Raw genomic sequence first — 20,090 nt, forward strand, 5'->3', positions numbered from 1 at the left:
AGGAGCCAGCTTTCTCAAGACCTCCCTGGCCATTCTGTGAAGCATAAGTGGCCCCAGGGCAAGCACAGGCACAGAGAGTCGGTCTTAGCCAGCTTGCCATTGCTATAATGACACACCCAATGCGTGCTACTTAGGAAGTAAACACAGGCTTACTGGGGCTTAGATTTCTGGAGATTCAAGTTGGGAGCCCCATCATTTTGACCTCCATCAAATCCCGAGCACAGCATGGCAGGAGCAGGCCACTCACACCAGGACCCGGGAAACAGAGGACCCGTGGGACTAGAGTCCTGTCCTTCTCTTTGAGGGCAGACCCTCAGCGACCGAAGGGCCTCTCACCAGGCTGCCTGTGTCGAAGGTCCACAGCGTCCCCCAGCAGCACCCAAGGGTCCCCATCTGGAGAATGGAGATGTGGATAAAGTTCCTCTGTATGACACAGAGTGACAGGGTGACATCCTCTCTGGGTTGTTTTCCAGGAGCACCCGCCATCCACCATGACGGACACCGTGGTCAGCAACAGCGCCAACCGATGGATGTACCCCAGCGACCGGCCCCTGCAGTCCAAGTAAGTCTCAGGGTTTTCCTAGGAGCGGCTGGTTTGGGGGTCAGTGAGGTCCTAACTGTCTACACCCCAAAGAAGGAGGAAATCATGAGAAAAGACATCCCTTTTCCTTCCCTGGGGTGGGGGGAAGGAACCCGGGGGGAGTTTTCCTCCAGAAGCGTCCCTGATGTGGCTGCTTTGCAAGGGTTAAAAGAGCAAGGTTAGAAGACCGAGCTCCAGACCCCGAATTAGAGGTGGCCCGGGAGAGAGAGACTTGGTCTGGTGACAGACACAGACCTGGGCCCAGCTCTGGGTCTGGGCCAACTCAACGGGTGACCAGAGGCCACACTCTCCTTCCTTCTGGACCTCGATTTCCTCATTCATCAAATAAGGCAGCCAGGCTAGACGGGAGGTCACCAACGCCCCCACAGGCCCACTCTGACTGGCAGTGTCCCAGGAAGGGTTCAAGGAGTTCCCGGAGAGAAGGGGGACTCCCCTCGGGATCAGCGGGGCTCTTGGCATATGTGACAGAAAAGAATTGCAGCACACACCCGTCAAAGACAGAGACAGAGATTCATTTCGGAAGCAGGTCCATAGTCAAGGAGAATGGACAAGATCTCAAGAGCGAGAGGTGCCCTTGGGGGTCCCCGGCTCTTCTTTAAAAGGGAATGGGCTCAGGGGTGGGTGTGGGAAGGTATCCGCCCAGTGATCTCAAGATGGCGTCTGGTGGTCTGGTCAGCTCCAGGATCCTCCAGCCAACATAGTCCTCATTATCTGATCAGCAGATAGCTCCAAAAAGTCCCCCAAATATAATTGGGGTCCATCAAGGCTTAATTTAATCGTTGGAGCGTTGATGGACAGTGCGTAAGTAGGTTTGCACAGGGACTCAGCCGTGGCCACCACACCTGGCTATCTCTGTGTCTTTATGTCCTTTGTGGGGTATGTTGGGAGGCATCTTAGGGCCACATGCAGAGTTTAGATACTAGGAAGAACAGATGAGAAGTGACCATTTTGGTGGAAGGAACAAATGTGGTTGTTTCCCAATGACTGCGGCTCACCCAAGTTGTGTGGAGAGGATTTTTAGCAGAGATCCTTTCTCACTGGAGAGCAGAGTATCCCTAAACATGGCCATCAGGGTACCCCCTTCACAACTGCTATCTTATCGCTACCACAGGGCTGTCCTTGTCCTCTCTAAATGGACTCCCTTGCAAAACACTTTTGTTGAATAAGGTCATTTTAGGTGGCCAGTGGATGTAAGTGAATAACCAGTTCACTACCCACAGCAAAGGGCAAAACCAGGAAGACAATCAATCAAAAGAAACAAGGTTATTAAGAGGACATCGGTGGTGCCCTCCTGTCCTCTCAGGAGGCTGAGGCAGGAGGACCCCAAGTTCAAGGTCAGCCTGAGCCATTTAGCTAGATTCTGTCTCAAAATAAAAGTAAAAAGGGCTGGAGATGGAGCTGGTGGTAGAGCACCCCTGGCTTCAACCCCTGGTACTGCAAAAAGAAAAAAGAAAAGAAACAATGTTATACATTGTTACACAGTAAGTAGCCCCTCCAAGATTCTGAGCCCTTTCCCACTTTCTCTCAAGGGACTTGGCAAGCCACAGACAGGTATCAAAGACCGATTAGCAACAATCTGAGCGTTTCTCCTAGAAGTGATCATAGGCTGGGAAGAAGATTGAAAAGGGAAGGGTTTTTCCCCCCATTTTTCAACATTGCCCTGAGGTTCACTCTTCCTTCAGTGTCTTCTGTTGACCTCCGATCAACACCCTTGCCCATTTCTTGGGCTTATTGTGTTGATCACGTCTTCCTGACAGTCCTCTCTCCCCACTATTAGTAATTATGATACAGGATTCACGAGGCTTCCCATCTGAATTATCCCACAAGCTTCGACAGACAGCGTTCTCATTATTTCCCATTTCCAAGTATTTTAAGTCTTACGATTTCTTCTTTAACCCAAGAGCGGTCTGCAGGCATACTCAAACTTTCCTGGCTCTTCGGGATTGTTCATTTATGATCATTGTTATGAATCTCTAATTGCATTGTGTTGGAGAATGTGCTTTGGATGAGGCTGACTCTCTGATGCAGGTTAAGATTTGACATCCAAGGGGCTGGGGCTGGGGCTCAGTTGGTAGAGCGTTTGCCTAGCATGTCTGAGGCACTGGTTTGGATCCTCAGCACCACATAAAAACAAATAAATAAAATAAAGGTATTATGTCTGTCCACAACTAAAAAAAAAAAATTTTTTTTTAAAGATGTGACATATGAACTAGAACATGCTCATGGATACGTGAGGGAAATGTGCATTCTCTAAGTACTGCCCGAAGGTCAGTCATGTTGGAATGAGCTCATGTGTTGCTGGCATTTCCCCCTTTGCTATTGTTCTGTGTGGGGGAAGCTTCTAGCACAGTGACTTCGCCCATTTCTCCCTGAGGTTATTGGAGGCTGCCTTTCTTCTCAATGTTATCCTGGCCACCTGTTATCTTAAAACCCACCAACCTTCCTCTAGAACTTCCTAATCCAGTTTTAGAATTTTCATAGTCAACTATTTTACTTCTAAAAATTCTTTCTCATTTTTTTTTTAGTATATTCTTAACCACTTCTTGAGTTTCCAGCTCCTTGCTCAGTTTTTAATGTGAATTGAAATTGAATAACTTCTTTTAACAGGCAGGAACTTCACATTCTGTATCCAATAATTACCTGACCCCGTGGTGCGCTGACCTGTACCACAGGGGTGCATGAGAGCCGATGTTAAATTTGCAGGGTTTTTGCAACCTTCTTATTAAGCACTGCCATCACAAAAAATCAAGTTTTGTAAATTTACAATTAAGTTGCATTTTACACAACAGTGACAAACACTCAAAATCAATCATTTAATTTTTTTCTTAGTACAGGTTGCTATTCTGTGTTAGTTATATCTCTGATTCCTGGGTGGAAGAAATACTTACCATGTGGTATCTATTGCCCATTTCCCCCAACCCTGTACGACCTCCTCTTGGCACTTGAAATCGGTCACAATGGGGCTGTGGCCTGAGAAAATGTCATTGAACATTCACCAATGTACCACTGCCCAAAGTCTGTGACAATCCAACTCTGCTGTTTACGGTCCCTGCAGATTTTCATTCATAATGACTTTCTTTCTTTCTTTTTTTTTTTTTTTTTTTGGTACCAGGGATTGAACTCAGGGGCACTCCACCACTGAGCCCCATCCCCAGCCCTATTTTGTATTTTATTTAGAGACAGGGCCTCACTGAGTTAGTTGCTTAGTGCCTTGCTTTTGCTGAGGCTGGCTTTGAATTCATAATCCTCCTGCCTCAGCCTCCCGAGCCTTCAGGATTACAGGCTTGTGCTACCGTGGCCGGCTGGTTTGCCTCTTTATGTGGGTTATTGTGAGCTCAGTCCTTGAGAATCCTGGGGACCTACCTTGGGGACATTTTTCTTCAGGGAGAATGACACTCGCTTCTGCCAGGAGTCAGAGGTACCTGTGACCCAGGATCATGCTTGCTCCCATTGAGGGTCCTGGCTGGGCACGGGGGTCTCTGATCCCCACCTTGTGGGGAGGTCAGGGTCGCCCTCTAGAACACTGTGCTGCTGTTGGTATGGGGTCAGCTTCTGGGTTTTCTTTTCCTTTCTGTTCTCAGTTGTCTTGTAAAGACCTAACTAATGTACCTTCCAGAGCACACCTTCTAAAGTAAGGTAAAGTACGGCTTGATAATTTTTAAGCAAATGTGTGTACCCATAAAACCGAGATAATGAACAATCAAGATAACAAATATTTCCTTCTGTCCTAAAACAGCCCCTGCCACTTCTGAGTCCCTCCTTTGGGCTCCCCTACCCACTTGCCCATCCCCAAGTAGTCATTAATGTCTGTTCTTTAACTATATATTAATTTGCCTTTCCTAGAATTTGATACAAATGGAATCATACAATATGTACTTTTGGAGAGAGGGGATACATAGCTGGCCTCTTTTGCTCAGAGTAATTATTTTGGATCCAACTCTATTTCTTCACATATGAAGAGCTGGTCCCTTTTTCTTGCAGAGTAGTATTCCACTGTGTGAATAGACCACCTCTGTCCACTGTGAACACTTGCACTGTTCCCAGGTTTGGGCTAGCACAAACGAAACTCTGTGTAGGAAGTGCTTTTCACTTCTCTTGGGAACTACCTAGGAGTGGAATGTCCCAGCCATTTGGGAGGTATTGATTTAGCTTTTCAAGAAATTGCCAAACGGTTTTCTAAATCAGTTGTGCCATTTTTAAAAACTCCCGCCAGGGACATATGAGAGTTTCAGCTCTTCTACCACCTCCCCAGCACTGGGTAGGGCCAGACTCTCCAATTTTAACCATCCCAGTGAGTGTACAGTGGCATTTTGTTATGGCTTCTAATTTGCATTTCCCTAATGTCATCTATCTAACCTCTTTGTTGAAGTACCCGTTTAAATCTTTTACCCATTTAAAATATCAAGTTACTGAAAAAATAAAATCAGGTTATTTGCTTTCTTGTTGTTAAGTTTTGCACTTTTTAAAACATTTTAGGTAAAAAAAAAAAATCCTTAGTTGGATAGACAACTTGCAAACCCTTTCCCCAGGCGATGACTTAACATTTTCTTTTTCATTCAAGAATATCTTTGGAAGAGAGAAAAAAATGTATTTTTATGAAGTCTGTTTTGTTTATTTGTTTTGAAAAGCAGCAGAATCTTAGAAAAGCCCCTTACTTTCTAGCAAGTCCCAAGCTGCATTTTAAAAGGTTTGCTTTAATTTGTGTAACACCTGACTATAGGTTAGGGAAGGATTTTTCCTGTCCACCGCATACTCAGAGCAAAAAAAAAGCCCTCTGTCTTCTACCTTTACCTAAAACCTTCTCCAGATCTAAGAGCTTCACTGTTTTGAAGACACTGCTGAACCCTGCTGGTTTCTTTATCAATAGGAAACTTCTAGTCTCCAAAGCCCTCCCGTGATGTCTTCTGGCAGCCAAACTTACTTAGCAGAAAATATTCCGTCAGCTAAAAAGTGTGTCTCTGTAAGATAAACAGTAGCCTGGAGCGGGGATGGGGTATTTATTTTATTTAAGAAATGTCAACTAATTAAAATCCCATCCATCAGAGTTTACTTTAGTGGATATGAAGCCAAACAATTTGCCTTACAATTAAATCAGAATTATTCCAATGGTCTGGATGCAACTTCATTAGCGTTCTCCTGGGCTCCCTCGGAATGTCCTGGCATTCTGAATGTCCCCAGCTGCATCTTCTCCAGATATTGAAATTATTTTTCAATAAATGCTAATGGGGGAATTACAGCTGTCGCACATGCTCTCTGGTCTGCTGCAGGGGGGCTGGGCTACTGCAGCCAATTCTCCTTTCTCCAGTAAATGAAGGCATTGAGTCCTCATTAACCGCTGGCTGGCCAAAGACACTTATTGCTTTTGTGATTTTCAGATGTCTTGCTCTTCCCGCATCCTTGAACTTGATTGTGTCTGAAGCCAGCAACGTGGGGTTTGAAAGAAAAATAAAAATGTGCCTGCTTCTAGCTTGATGGAACAATGGCTTATTTCCCCGTGTGGAGAGTGTGTGGGCAGAGGGTCCCTAAAAGTTGGTATTTCTAGCTGTGACATCTGGTGGGAGGAGGGAACTGAGAAACACACAGGGTGTCACCTCCCTTGGTTGCCCATGCAGGAGATGGGGGATTGCTTTCCTTTCTAGAATGGAAGAAATTGCTTCCCTCAACCAGGGCTCTGTGCATTCTGCTGTTCAAGTCTCCTGGCTCTACCTAATGTGACCCTAACCCCAGCCCCAGTGTTTGAAACAATCAAAATCAAGCAGTGATCAGATTGTCACTGAGTGATTTCTCTACAGTGCCCAATTATTCAAACCTAAGAATGATTGTTTCCGTTAATGAGAAAGCAGACCAGATTGGTCAATTTCATCACAGATGTGGGTCTCGAAACCCTACGTAGAAGCCACCCTGTGTGAGAGGAGCTGAAATAAGACAGTGACTAAAAAAACAAAGGAAGTAGGTCCTCATAATCTGAACTCTGTGGTTGTTGCATCCAGATAGTATTGGTGTTGCTCTCAGATTTCTCACCTAACTTTATTCATTTTTTTCCTTTCTCTCTTTGCTCTGCCTTCCTTCAGTGATAAAGAACAGTGAGTATTTTTATGACACTTTTGTTTTTCTGCAAATTGAATTTCATCTCTTTTTTTCTGATCAAAATGGCTTGCTCCTAAAGAGAGATGTTTAAAGAGGGAACTAGAAAAATTTACTTACCTTAAAAAATTTAAGTTCCATAAAAAATTATGAAATTAAAAAAAAAACTAATTTGACCAAAGTACAGGTGTTCCTCAGGAGAGTCCTTGGTTGATTCCTGTTAGTCATTTGTGGGTTCGCAGCAAGTTCATTGAGTTCCTTGATGGGTCTCTGCCCACTTCTGCAGCATTTCGCTGGGAGCGCTGATCTTAGATAAGGAACATGTTGGCTCCCATAACTGCTGTTGTTAACCACAGTCGACAATGGACAGAACAGTTCCTGGGATGCACCTTGGGTCCCGTCCCCGCCTCTGAGGTCATCCTAATTTCCCAGCGAAATGCTGTGGCCCCATCTTTGCACATAACTTTTGTGCTTTCAATTGGATTCATTTCCTAAAGACGCTCCATGGACCGGACGTGGTCTCGCAGATGAACCGCCTGCAACCTGGTCTTAGTTACGTGCACACGTTCAGAAACCATGGGAAGTGACTGTTCCCCTGCCCTGATGGGACCCTGGGACTCACGGTCTGTGTGGCCTCGGGCACTGCCCCTCACGTCCCCAAGCCCTGACTCTCTGGTCTGCAAAATGCCCTGTGTCCCTCACGGGGTGGTGGCACGATCAAACGACGAGCACAGGAAAGCTTTGTAAACTGTAAAGCACCCAGGAAATTCAGCAAAGGTGCGAATCACACCCTGGCCCGCCCAGGTCCCTCTGTGGAGAACATGGCTACAGTTTGCTCAGCCTTTCCAACCCCGATGATCACGCTATCAGAACCTTTGAAAGTTTACTTGATGCCGGTCACACTTCACCAGGTGACCTGGGGAAGGCCCCCCTGCTGTGTGCCTGTTCTCCCTCGGTCCCTTGGGAGCTTCCGACATGGTGACCACAGTCCCTGTGGCTGGCTGGCAGGACCTGGCCAGGGCAGATCTGCTTTGTACGGAATTATACATGCATTATTTAGACGCACCAGGGAGAGATACTGAGGCTTTGTTGGATTATAAATATGAGTTTGGTGACTCCAGAGGGTCAAGGGCTCTTAGAAGCTTCCAGAATGCTGAAGGGTAGAAGGCAGAATCTATGTCCGTCCTCCTCCCCTGCCTCCTTCACCCACTGATCCTTCCCTCCTTCTCTCCCTTCCTGGCTTGCTCCATCCCTTCCCCCTCCTTCCTTCTTTCCAGAATGTTTATTAAGCACCTACTGTATGCCAAACACTTTGCTAAGCACCAGAGATACAGACAGACGTGGGCAAAGTATGAATGGTGTTTAGTGAGGTCTACAAACAAATAAACAGCCAGTCACCAACAAATAACACCCAGCATGTAAGGAGCCCTACTGGTAGGAACACAGGAGTGTCACCGAGCCCAGACGTGGCGTCACAGTGGGAGAACTTTCTGGAAGAAGTGATGTGGGAACTGAGACCAGGTGAAGAGAGAGCGCGGCCGGGAGGAGCAGGGGAGCCCCTGGTCAGGAGAGAGATCTGCAAAGTCCGAGTGGGAGAGAGAGCCCGGGGTTTGAGGAGAGCTGGCTGGAATTCCGCCTGGCAGGAGCCAGAGTGCCTCTGGCATTGAGAGGGCAAAGGGACCACAGCTTTCCTCTGCACTCCCGCCAGCGTGGCTGGGTCCACTTCACCCACAAGTCTCCAGCCCTGGGCCTCTCCAGCCCTGGGCCTCTCCAGCCCCGGGCCTCTCCAGCCCCGGGCCTCTGGCTGCTTGTCCTTCCCCTGCTTTCCTTCAGGACTCACTAAAATCTCTCCCACGGAGCTGAAAAGAGACCTCCCGCAGACACCTGCCCACGTGGGCATCCTGGGGGAGGGGAGGGGAGAGGAGGAGGAAGGAAAAGGACCTGTTTTCTGCACATCACGCTGCGGGAAGCTTCGGGGCCCGGCAGCGCACCATCAACCTGCCCCTCTGGGGAGTGATAATTTATTCATAGAGACATCTGGCAGATATTTATTATATGCCTATGGTGTGCAAGAAATGAACCATCAAGGTGGAGGCAGGAGGAGGCAGAGGCTGTCCTCTGCAGTTTCAGAGGGGCCTCCACCTGGAGGAGGCTCATTTCCTTTGTTTGGGGGCCTCCGATGCCGGTTTTGGTGGGTGGCAGTGGCAGATGCTCCAGGTAGCAGGGAAGCGGATCTGGAAGGCTGGGTGCTCCAGTCCCAGCCACACCCTCTCTGCTCCATGACCTTTAGCAAGCCCCTTCCCTCTTGTGTCAGACACAGGGACACGAGTCTGAAGACAATGATCTTCAGACTTTTGTTAGCAGTGAATTTTTTTTCTTAGAATAATATTTTATTCAAAAGCTAAATGTTTAAGAATGATAAGTGTGGAGGTGGATAAAGACTTTAGTGACTGAAAACATTAAAAATATCATGGTGAACTTTACAAATCTGGAATTTGAAGTAATACTAATGTATAAAATAAGTGTAGGGAATCCAAAAAAAATCCTTTTTTTTTTCTTTTTGGCCAGAGTGAATGCTGTATCAGCTAGCTATTGCTGCATAACAAGCAACACACAATTTAAAACCATGATTTATTTTAAAAAATCCTACTGATGGGCTCCTGGTTTTCCCCCCAACTTTTCATAAGAAAAACAAACAAAAAGTTACATCACTGACATAAGATTCCTATACTGATATATATTTCTTTCATTTAAAGTCAGGCTAGGCTACCTGAACATCTCATTCCCCCCACCTCTTTCTCCCTCCAACATTCCTACTGGTGCAGCTGGGTGGGGAACTGAACTTAGAGACTTCTGCTGCCAGGGCATAAGGGGAGTCTGCAGGTGTCTAAAGAGATTCCTGATCTTCAAACAGCAAACAGGAGTTAATGACCTTGGCCGCCATTCTGTTTCTTCTGTTGGTTCCCCTCCCGCCCAGGGCTGGTGACTCACTCTCCTCCCTATTCCTCACTATCAAAGCGTCCTACTCATTTATTCAAATCCGGTGTCCACTATCTGTGTAGCCCTGAAGGTAATTTTCCACCAAATTTGTCACCACAGCAAGGATTTCAGACGTACTTATGCCAAAACGTTGGAGAAGAATGACAAGGTGGGAGGAGGAGGACCAGGAGACACCACTGACCTTTCCGGAGCCTTGGCCTTGCTCCGAGGTCTGTGGTGGACACGTGGTAGCGTGGTCTAGCTCGGCCTCGCAGGAGTCCTGAGGGGTCACTGCTATCCTTTGACAGATGAGCAAACTCAGGCCCGGGGACGATACGGAGCTGGTGCTTACAGTGACACATCAGGCAGGGGCGGAGCCAGGATGAGACCCCAAAGCCTTGTACCTTTCCCTTAGGCTACGAGTCTTCCCAGGAACCCGAGGGATGTGTGTCTCTGAGGGTGTCATCGAGGAGGCTGCCAGGGCTGCTTAGGTTGAGGGCCAGCCCAGCCTTCAACTCTGGACTAGCGGCAGCCCCAGCGCTCGTCTGGAGAGCAAGCCCCATGGCTTCTGGCACAGCCTGACATCTCAGAATCTCCCAGGGTCCCAGTACATAGTAGGTCTTCGGTTCATTGATCTGAGTCCATTTCTTAGTAAAGAGTTAGGGTGCCGCTGTCCTCCGGGCGCTTGCCATGTGCTAAGGACCTCATGTACGTGTTCTCACTGAATCCTGCGTGGCCCCAAGTCCCACTTTGCAGACCCGGGAGCCAACATGCAGAGCTGTGCAGACCCCTGTGCACACCACCAGGGAGTGACAAACGGGGCCCCAGGCACTCACTCCACCAAGTCAAGGAGGCCCGGGGACACACAGTAGGCCCTCTGGGAAGGTTCTGGACTGGGTACGGTCCTCTGAGCCACCTGTCCAAGGAGAGAAGCCCTTTGGCTTCCAGCCCTGGTTTTTTAATCAGGTCCTAACACGGGGCTCTGGCTTCAGGACACGGAGCTGGCATCCAGGGACCCAGGGCAAGGGAGCCACTGTCTGGTCACCAGGGCAGACTTTGAGGCCCCCATACCTATGTTGCTCCCCAGCCCAGGTCCCACACAGGCCCATCCTGTTCCCTGAGAGCAGAGGCTTCCGTTTGCAAAGCCAGTCTCCTTTCCCCGGTTGCTTTTGGAATTAAAACCCAAAAACCCACAGGAGGCTGGCAGCTCCCACTGAGGCCAATCAGGCCACTTCCAAATACTGGATGAGCTGTTTGTCACCGGCCTGTTCTGGAGCAGAAGACGGGGGGGGGGGGGGGGGGGGGGGGGGGAGGGTTTGGAGCGCTGCCCCGGCCTCCAGGGGACCTTCTGCTGACTGCTGTCTGTGGATGGAAGCAGGTGTTGTGCACGGGGCCCCGGGGACATCCCCGTCCCTGCTGTGTCTTGGAGCTGCGGGTCCAGGAACTTCCGCTTCCTGTGCACTCTGACCCTGCGGGCTGTGTGGGGTGGGGTGCGGGATGGGGTGAGGCACTGGCTTCAGGTCTGACTGGTGGCTGGCCACGCCCATGACCCCTGGGCTGCGTGTGGGTTACTGAGCTGCTCTGTAAAGGCTGGGAATGATGGCGGGGATGGACGGGGGACCCAAAGACCATCGAGGAAGAGAAATGGGGACAAAAGAAGGAAGGACAGGGTCAGGTACAATGTCACCTCTATGGAAAACCACAGGGGCTGGGGCTGGGGCTGGATTAGATCGTGACCAGGGTTTCCAGGAGGGATACCTGGTCTCCATCGATCAGGAGACACCCTGTGTTGGGGTGTCCAAAGGCCCCTCCCAGAACACCTGCCTGCACTTGCAGAAACGCCAGGCTGAGGGGTGTCCGCACAGGACAAGGACGGTCTCTCCAACAGGATGGTAGGGACCCCATCACAGGGAGCACCCAAGCAAGGATGGGGAGACCCTGCCAGGCAGACAGACTTTAAGATGATCCCCAGTGACCCCACCTCCTGGTTCCATGGTCCTGTAGAATCCCCTTCCCCCTAGTGTGGGCAGGACCTGGGGCTGGATTCTAACCCACGAGATGCAGCAAAGGGGAAGGGGATTATATATAAGACTGCCCAGCAGTCAGGACTAGAGATTCTCCCTGTGGATTGGACAGAGGAAGTGACCCCTTTCCTGGAGAATCGCCCATGAGTAGAGACTGCAGGCAGACTCTAAGATCCAGGGGGACCTGGGGCCCTCGGTCCTGCATTCCCAAGGAATGACCTCTGGAAGCTGATGCTTCCCCTGTCGAGCCTGCAGATGAGAACACAGCAGACCCACATCATGACTGCTGCCCCGGGAAGGCCCAGCAGAGGACCCAGTGCAGCCCTGCCGACTCTTGACCCAGGGAGCCTGGGAGATCCTAACACTGTTGCTTTAAGTCCCTCGGTTTGGAAGAATCCATTATGCAGCGACAGAAGATAAATACGGACACCACAAAGGGACAGGACTTGGTCCAGCCTGTGTCTGCCCTCCAGGGGCTGGTCTTCCCCCAGGGCAAGCAACCCCAGAAATCCAAGTAGATGCTGCCATGTACTTTGTGACCTAGGAAGCCACCCAGAGTCACTTCCACTGTGCTTAGTGGCTTATGCAGGACCAGCCTGGATTCAATGTGGGAGGGTCATGCCCAGGGTTGGGGTGGGGGGGGGCATATGCCAGGAGGCAGGGATCCCCAGGGGCCTGCTGCAGCGGGCTCCCGTTCTGTTCTTCTTACCGTCCTTGGTGTGCAGAGCCAGCCTCCTCCCTGGGTCCCTCTCAGTCTGGGATCTCCACAGACCTGAAAGCCAAAGGTTTATGGGGCCTGAAGCCTATGTATCTTAGAGGATCTCCTAGGGATGAAGACAAAAATGCCTTTTTTCAATTTTTCGTAATCCCTTGGCTACTAAGATGTCATGAAAGGGCCATCTCAGGGGCTCGGGAGGAGCCACACAGACAAAGGTCCTGACCTTTTGGTGTCACCAGGATCACAGTGAATTCCCTTTGCCTCTCCGGGTGCTCTCTGTGGACCGAGGGCCCTCCGTGGCCTCAGCCTCCCTGAGTCACATGTACAAGGAGATGCTAACGTGCCTTCAGCCACAGGGGGCTGGGTCGTCCTCCAAAGCCCTTCCTGTGTGCTCCCTCTCAGATAGCCATCTGCGTGCTCCAGACGCTGCCGTGATTCTGAGCCAGACAAGGTCCCCGCTGCCTCCCACTCTACGTCATAGTGGGGTGGGGTGGCAGACACCGGCAGCCAGGAAAAAATTCAAAAGATACCTTGAGCCAGAGAAGGTGCCGTGGAGAAAGCAAGCCAGGCCGGGGCTAGAGGAGGGCGTCTCAGAGCCTGGCACGAGGAGGAGCCAGACATCGGAGGACCTGGGACAGCCGTGATCCTGGCAGGGACAGGGGCTGAGACCCTGAGGCCAAAACCAGGCTGGGGCTCCAATAGTGAGCAGAGGCTGAGGTGGCTGGAGTGTGTGCCCAGGGGAAGAGGTGGCAGTGAGGATGGAGAGGCGGGACAGGGAAGGACAGGCAGGACGTCACAGAATGGGGCAGAGGCTGGGCTTCATTTTTCTTCAGGTCAAACTCTCCCACCTGGAAACCATCTGAAAGATCCCGTGGTCCATCCTGCCATCTGGTGCATTCTGGTGCCCGCACACCCTAGTCCTGGGTTTTGTTCTAAGTCAATGAGATGCCACTGGAGGAGTCTGGGTGGGGTGTGCTGCATTTGTGTCCCCTAGAAGCACCTGTGTTTCTTCCAGAACATTCCCAGGCCACAGCTCTTCTCTCTCATACAAGACTGGCCCCAAAGATATCGGCTTCCCTTTCCTTTCAAACTCTGCCGTCTCTGCTCTTGGGAACGACCCAGCTGAGGGGGAAGAAGTCAGAAGCAGGGAAGAGGGAGGCGGGATTTTCATCCAACTCTGATTGTCAAAGGCAATTTCTTGCAGACCCATGATGGGAGCAGGGAGAGTCATCGAAACTGGTGGCTAATGGGTGCTGGCTCCTGAGGTTTGGGAGGTACTGATTTTTTCCCTAATGGGGAAAAGAACTTCCAGGGGTGTTCAGCCCTGCATTCTAACTAACTGGGTGCTGCTCCTCAGCACCCTGGGTGGGTCCCATGGTGTGATTTTGCCACAGGCCACAGCATTGACTGCTCCCAGCAGCCTCTGCTCTGCTAGACCACCTGCTTTCTCTAGCCTCAGTCTCCCCATTAGGAAAAAAGGGCAAGGACAGTCCCCGCCTTGTAGGGTGGTGTGAGGACTCGGTGAGGTGATATGGGCACCCTGTAGGAACTCTGGCAGTGTCTGCTTTTTAAAAAGGAGATGAGAACAGGGAGGAACCCGAATGTTACCGGAGACTTTGGGGCTGGGAGCCTGGATGTTATGTGAGATCCAGAGGCACTGGGGTCATCCTGGGACCCAGGGCTGTGACTGCCAGACAGGGGTCCAGCTATGGAAGTCTGCTCTGGAATCTTCCTGAGAAGGTCATTACCTTCCTGGTTTCCATGAGCTTGCAGCCAATGTTCCTTGCAGAGCACCTACAGGTGCAAGTACTTAATAAAAACTCCCATCAGATGTAATCCCAGCAGCTTGGGAGGCTGAGACAGGAGGATCGTGAGTTCAAGGACAGCCTCAGCAAAAGTGAGGTCCTAAGCAACTCAGCAAGACTCTGTCTCTAAATAAAATGTAAGTGCTGGAGATGTGGCTCGGTGATTAAGTGCCCCTGGTTCAACGCTTGGTATCCAAAAAAAACAAACAACCCTGTGAGGGAAGCTGAGTCCCATTCTGCAGATGAGCGGCTGGGGTTGGGGCGCTGTGGGGAGCTCCTCTTGCACAGTGAGTTTCCCAGCCGCCAGGGTCAGGGCCTGACCACTCCTCCGCGCTGCCTGCTGGGCTTTGCGTCCAGCCTCACATCGTCCCAAATTGCCTTTCAGGCTCCAGGCAGGCTGGAATGTCCACCCCAGCGGTCAGCCCGACAGACAGAGGAAGCAGGAAGAGCTGACGGACGAGGAGAAGGAGATCATCAACAGGGTGATCGCTCGAGCTGAGAAAATGGAAGAGATGGAGCAGGAGAGAATCGGGTGAGGCGCGGGGTGCAGGGGCGGGTCTGGGCTGCCTCGGGGCTCTGGCATGTGTGACCGGCGGAGTGGGGGCTACCGGCAGGGGGCGCAGCTAAACAGGAGAAACAGCGCCTGCCCTCCTAGACGGTGACTGTGCTCAGCAGTGAGTCCACTATGTCAAAATAGAAAGCAGGAGGATTTGAACCTCGAATGAATTCTGTAAGAGGACGGGGGGCCCATCACAGGTCCCCGCTGGCTGCTGTGGGTCCTGGGCCTGTGGCTTTTGCCGGCTGTGCCCGGAGTGGCAGGATGGGGGAAGGAACTCCCACTGGCAGGCTAGGGGACAGAATCCAGGTCCCTGCGCCCTGTGCTTAGTGAGCAGGAGGGGAGAACTCGGTGGATGGCAGAGAGGCCAGGCTGATAGGAAGCAGGTGTGGCGTGTGCAGAAGAGAGTGACGAAATCCAGGAGCAAAGACAGCGCTAGGGACATGGATGGCACGTGGGTGGGCTGGAGAAGGGGTAGCGGGGGAAATGTGGGTGCTCACAGGGTGAGGGGGTGACCTAGAGAAAAGGGGAGACAGTGGTGGGGGCCTCTTGAAGTGGGCGGAAACTGGGTGCTCAGATGCAGAGAGGCCGGCAGAGGGCTCCCAGAGACCTGGGTCTCAAGTGGGAAATTTGAGGGTGCAGTGCAATGAGAACCCCACCCCAGGCCCTCCCGGCAGCAGCCACCACTGCCAGCCACTGACAACCTCTGCCGCTGACCCCCCTCGGGCGCACCCAGCAGGGGGTTAACCAGGTTCTTGGAGGAAAATGATGTTCCCCAGATGCAGGATGTGGGTGACTTTGATTTCAGTTTCTGCAAACACTTTTATGTGGAGCTGGCTGGGGAGATCAGAGACGCTGTTGACAAAGGACAGACTCCCCGACGCCTGGCATGTTCTTGCTGTGTGCTTCCTCCCCGGAGGGGCTCCTATGGGCTCAGCAGCTCCGCTCCGCTTGGATTCTTATTTGTATTTTAAAAGACATTTTAGGAGTAAGGAGTTCTGCAGGCCACAGGTGTGAGTGTGTGTGTATGTGTGTGTGTGTGTGTGTGTGTGTGTGTGTGTGTGAGTACTGACCCCTCGTACAGCGACAGGCCTCAGCCTGCAGGCATGAAGGTCAAGTCTAGCCTCTAGAAGCAAATGTTCCTCTCTTTTTCCTGCAGAGCACTTCCTACCAGCTACCATATTTAACACTCTATATATTTAGTTTAATTACTCTATGCCACTCTGGATGGATCAAATATGAGAGTCCCCAAAGTAGGGGACTCTGATAGAACCTGGCACATGGTAGGTGCATAGCAATATACTTTTTAAGTGAATGAACTTGGCCCACCATGCTGCCTGCCTGTTTCTCTGCGCATGCCTGTGGCCCAGGGAGTATAGAATCTTGCCCGGGGTCCAAATTCCCAGGGAAAATTCTCTGATTGGCTGGCACATGTCACGTGCTATCCCTTCTCCAATCAGGGATAAGAGCCCAGGTTGTACCAATACCAGGAGCTGCTTTGGGAGGTCAAGTTGAGAGCATCCCTGGGGACTGAGCAGATTCCAGCTTGGGTCTTTGACAACAGGGTAGGTGTGGCCCTGCCCTGGTCTCCCTGGCCTGGCACATTCTCCCACCAAGTGGCAGCAGACCACAGTGGTTAGCAACTGAGGACCCGAAGTCAGAGAGAACTGGGTTGAAACTGGAGCTGTCACTCATTCTGCATGGGATCTTAGGTAAACCAGGTTATCTCCCTGTGCCTCAGTTTCCTCACCTGCAAGGTGGAGGGCACTTCCGCAGGTACTTCTTGGTGAGTAATGGATTAGCATGCAAAGGACTGTCAGGGGCTTTGCCCTAGTCACATGCTCAATGGACAAGGGCAACTCCTTAACAGCGAGTTAAAGGAGAGAGAGAGGAGGCTCATTTTTGATGCTAAGTGAAGCCTCGGTTTACAATCAAGCCCGGGAATTCTGCAGCCTCTGGCTTCCCCTGAAGGAGATGTGAGAAGCCTCCAGGGAAGCTCCATCAAATCCCTGCCTACAGAGTGTACCTTTGCTGAGGCCGTGATATCTGCCTGGCTTCCCCGAGTCCGGGGGGGCAGTCTCGGAAGATTCTAGCTGCGGCTGTCTCTCTGCACCTCCCAGCAGCAGCCTGGGCCTGTAGCATTGCCAGAGGCAACCCCCGTGCTATTTGTGTCTTCTAAGCTCCCACCTGCCCTCCTTCCTGCTCCACCCATGCTTCCACGGGAGGGGATCAGAGCGGAGTTGGATAAAACTGGAGTGAGACATCAGACCTGGAGGAAGACGGGAAGAGGGGTGCCATCTGGGCTCCCGCTGTAGAACCTGAGGCGCTCGTGAACAAGATGTCAGGAGCCCAGCTTCACAGTGGAATCTGCTCAGTCCCCAGGGATATTCTCAACTTGACCTCCCGAAGCAGCTCCTCCTATTGGTACAACCTGAGTCTCAACCCTGGCTGCAGCTAATTGGAGGAGGGATAGCACGTGACATGTGCCAGCCAATCAGAGAACTTTCCCAGCCCCAACCACAGTGGGGCTGCTGGGGCGGGGGACCCGGGACCCCACCCTGCATGGTTGACTGAGCTCTTGAAGCAAAGGAGCCCTAACTGGTAAAATGGCAGGAATGTGTGTCTGTGCCCCCTTCTGGCCCCAGATACCACCTCAGCAAGGCTGGGTTTTCTCTATTACCTGAGGTGAAGCTATCTTGGCGAGATATAGGATCATTATTAACAAACATGACAAATACTTATCATAACAGGTACTGCTTACTGAGCACTACTATGTGCCAAGTGCTATCATTGTAAAACCTCATTCAAAGGAACTCCTTAACTCCAGTTCTCTGATTGGCTGGCACAAGTCACCTCCATTACCTGTTACAACAACCTCCCAACCCTATCAAGTAAGTGCTATTATCCCCTTGTTTTTTCAGGTGAGAAAACTGAGAATTCAGTTGTTTGGGTCACTTCTCCAAGGTCACAGAGAGGCAAGGTACCCATCCCTCTCTGGCTGACTCTCAGAACTATGCTCTTAACTAGGAGACGTCTTTCCCCAGGGCCTGTCACTCTATTCTTGGACTCTGTATGACCCGAAATTTTTAAGAGCCCAGGTTTGGAGGGGACAGTTTGGGGGCTGGAGATAGGACCCGCTTCCGTGCCTGCCCAGTGATTCTTTGTGGCATTTATCAATCAGTCACAGTCATTGCTGCCAGAGCTGGCGGCTGTGTCCAGAGAGCTCCAGGGGGAAGGGCCTTCAGACCCTCCAGCTCCTTGGGTAGCTTCACTAGCTTTGGCCATTCTGGGGGCCCTGGAGCGCAGGCCCACCTCAGACCAGAGCTGCCTTCTCCTGGAGCCCCGCATCTGTCAGACCGTCACTCACCGCATGCCTCAACCCGGCTCTGCCCCCGTTAGCATCCAAGGAAGGGAAGTGAGGTCCAGGAAAGAGACTTATTAAGTGACCTCATTTTGCCCCATGGTCCTTACTCAAGTCTCAGCGGGATCCTGGGGCTTCTTCGGCACCCCTGGCTGTGACCAACTTTCTATATGTTTGATGTGAGGCATTGCTTTCAAGAATTAGAAAACCAAATCCAGACAAGTCGCCTCCATTACCTGTTACAACGTAACAAACCATCCAGAGATAGAGACTTAAAGCACTGCAGTGTTGTACCCCTGGAGGGGAAGAGCCTGGGCAGGGCTCCACCCAGCAGGATTGTGCTGTGCCAGGGGTTGGCCGGGGTTACTTCCCTCGCTGCTCCCAGCTGGTGGCTGGGCTGAACTGGGTCCCTCTCTGTGCCATGTGTCCCCTGTCCTGTGCCATATGGCCACCTCTCTCTGTGTGTGATCTGTCCTTATTCAGTAGCCTGGCCCTGGCTCCTTGACAGGACAGCTAGATCCCAGGATAGGTGGGAGTTGCTGGGTCTCTTAGGTGACGGACACCTTTTCCATCACATTCTATCATAGAGGGGGAGACAGACCTCATCTCTCTGTGGAAAGAACAGCGTGTGTTTCCAGGGATGGAGGCCATTATGGGGAACCATCTTTAAAGACTCTCACATTATGCAAAAGCAGAAATTTAATATAAGAATTCAGATGTATCAGAGGAGCCAAGGAGGACGTAGCCTGCCTCAGGAAAAGCCTGCTTCTCATCCCCAGTGGGAGAAAACACACCCAGGCCACTCATCCTCGGCTTCTATAGCTCTTCTTGGTCCTAATTCCAAACTCTCAGGGAAGAAGCTCTGATTGGCCCAGTTCACCTCCTTGTCTGCCCCTCAACCAATCAGCTGTGGCCACAGGTACCAAGCGAAACTGCTCTGTCCAGAGCCTCTCAGAGACATTTGCTTATGATTCCTGCTCATCCACAGACAGACTGGCAGCTGGGTGGCTTCCACCTGAGGTCAGCTTCCCTCAACAGATGGCCCCCAAAAGTAATTAGGATTTGTCATTAACCTTGGTGACCAGACACGGTGATGGAGGAGGAAGTCAGAGGGACAGAGAGAGACTTGTCATGGACAGAAGATGCTGCACTCCATCCACCTCCCCACCTGGGCTCCCCCACGCCCCATCCTTCTGGCACAGAACGTTTCCAAACTATGGACAGAGGACAAAGTCATTAGTGACGGCTGAAACTTGCTGCGCCCACCCATGTCAGCGCCTTCCTCGGGTGTGACAAGGAGATCGTGAGCTCACCCAACTCTCCTCTTCCTAAAAGAGGACACCCCCCGCCCCTGCCCGACCTGGTTCTAGATGCTCTATGGATAGGATTCAGAGGTTTGGGGCTCACCAGAATCATAGGCTCATTTATGCATGTCCACATGGGCATTTTCAGAAGACATATCCAGAGATCTCATCATGTTTGCGGGGAGCACTGAACCCCCCAGGGTTGAAAACCAGTCTCCCCAGGGATTAGAGCAGTGTGCTCCAACACCCACCGTGCCCCGCCCCGTGCTTCACGGAATCGGCCTTAGATGCTAGCAAGAGCTTTCTGAATTCCACAACCAGCACAGCGCCTGCCACCGAGGAGGGCACAGATCAGCAAACGCCGTGTGACCCACAACCCAGATGGCCACGTCCCCCTGTGGGTCCGTGTTCACCTTAAGGCCTCCCTGACCTCATTGTGAAATGGGAATTTGGTCCAGCCACACAGCCGCCAAGTCCCTGTGGCCCAGGGCTTTTCGGCCTCAGTACTTGTGACATTTGGGACAGACGGTTCTTTGCTGGAGAGTGTGCACTGTCAGGTGCTTAGCAGCCTCGCTGGCCTCTGTCCACTGGATGCCTGTAACAACACCTCTCCAGGTGTGACCACCAATAGTGTCTGCAGACACTGCCCAGTGTCCCC

General features: G+C 51.4%; 1 protein-coding gene across 3 annotated transcripts in view; it reads left to right on the forward strand.

Annotated features, from left to right (window-relative positions):
* Window positions 1–479: 479 nt before the first annotated feature.
* The window catches only part of RPH3A (rabphilin 3A), a gene marked incomplete at both ends in the record, with an annotated part of 54,701 nt that continues 35,090 nt past the window's right edge, over window positions 480–20,090 (forward strand). For 2 of the 3 annotated variants that reach the window (XM_081286841.1, XM_081286842.1), the window contains 3 exons: window positions 492–562; window positions 6,673–6,684; window positions 14,597–14,743. In XM_081286841.1, coding sequence (XP_081142967.1) covers window positions 492–562; window positions 6,673–6,684; window positions 14,597–14,743 — 230 coding nt within the window. Of the gene's footprint in view, window positions 563–6,672; window positions 6,685–14,596; window positions 14,744–20,090 lie in introns of all 3 variants that reach the window. The other variant, XM_081286843.1, reaches the window with a different exon arrangement.

Source organism: Spermophilus citellus (genome assembly GCF_964194105.1).
Source record: "Spermophilus citellus genome assembly, chromosome: 3".
Lineage (NCBI taxonomy): Eukaryota > Metazoa > Chordata > Mammalia > Rodentia > Sciuridae > Spermophilus > Spermophilus citellus.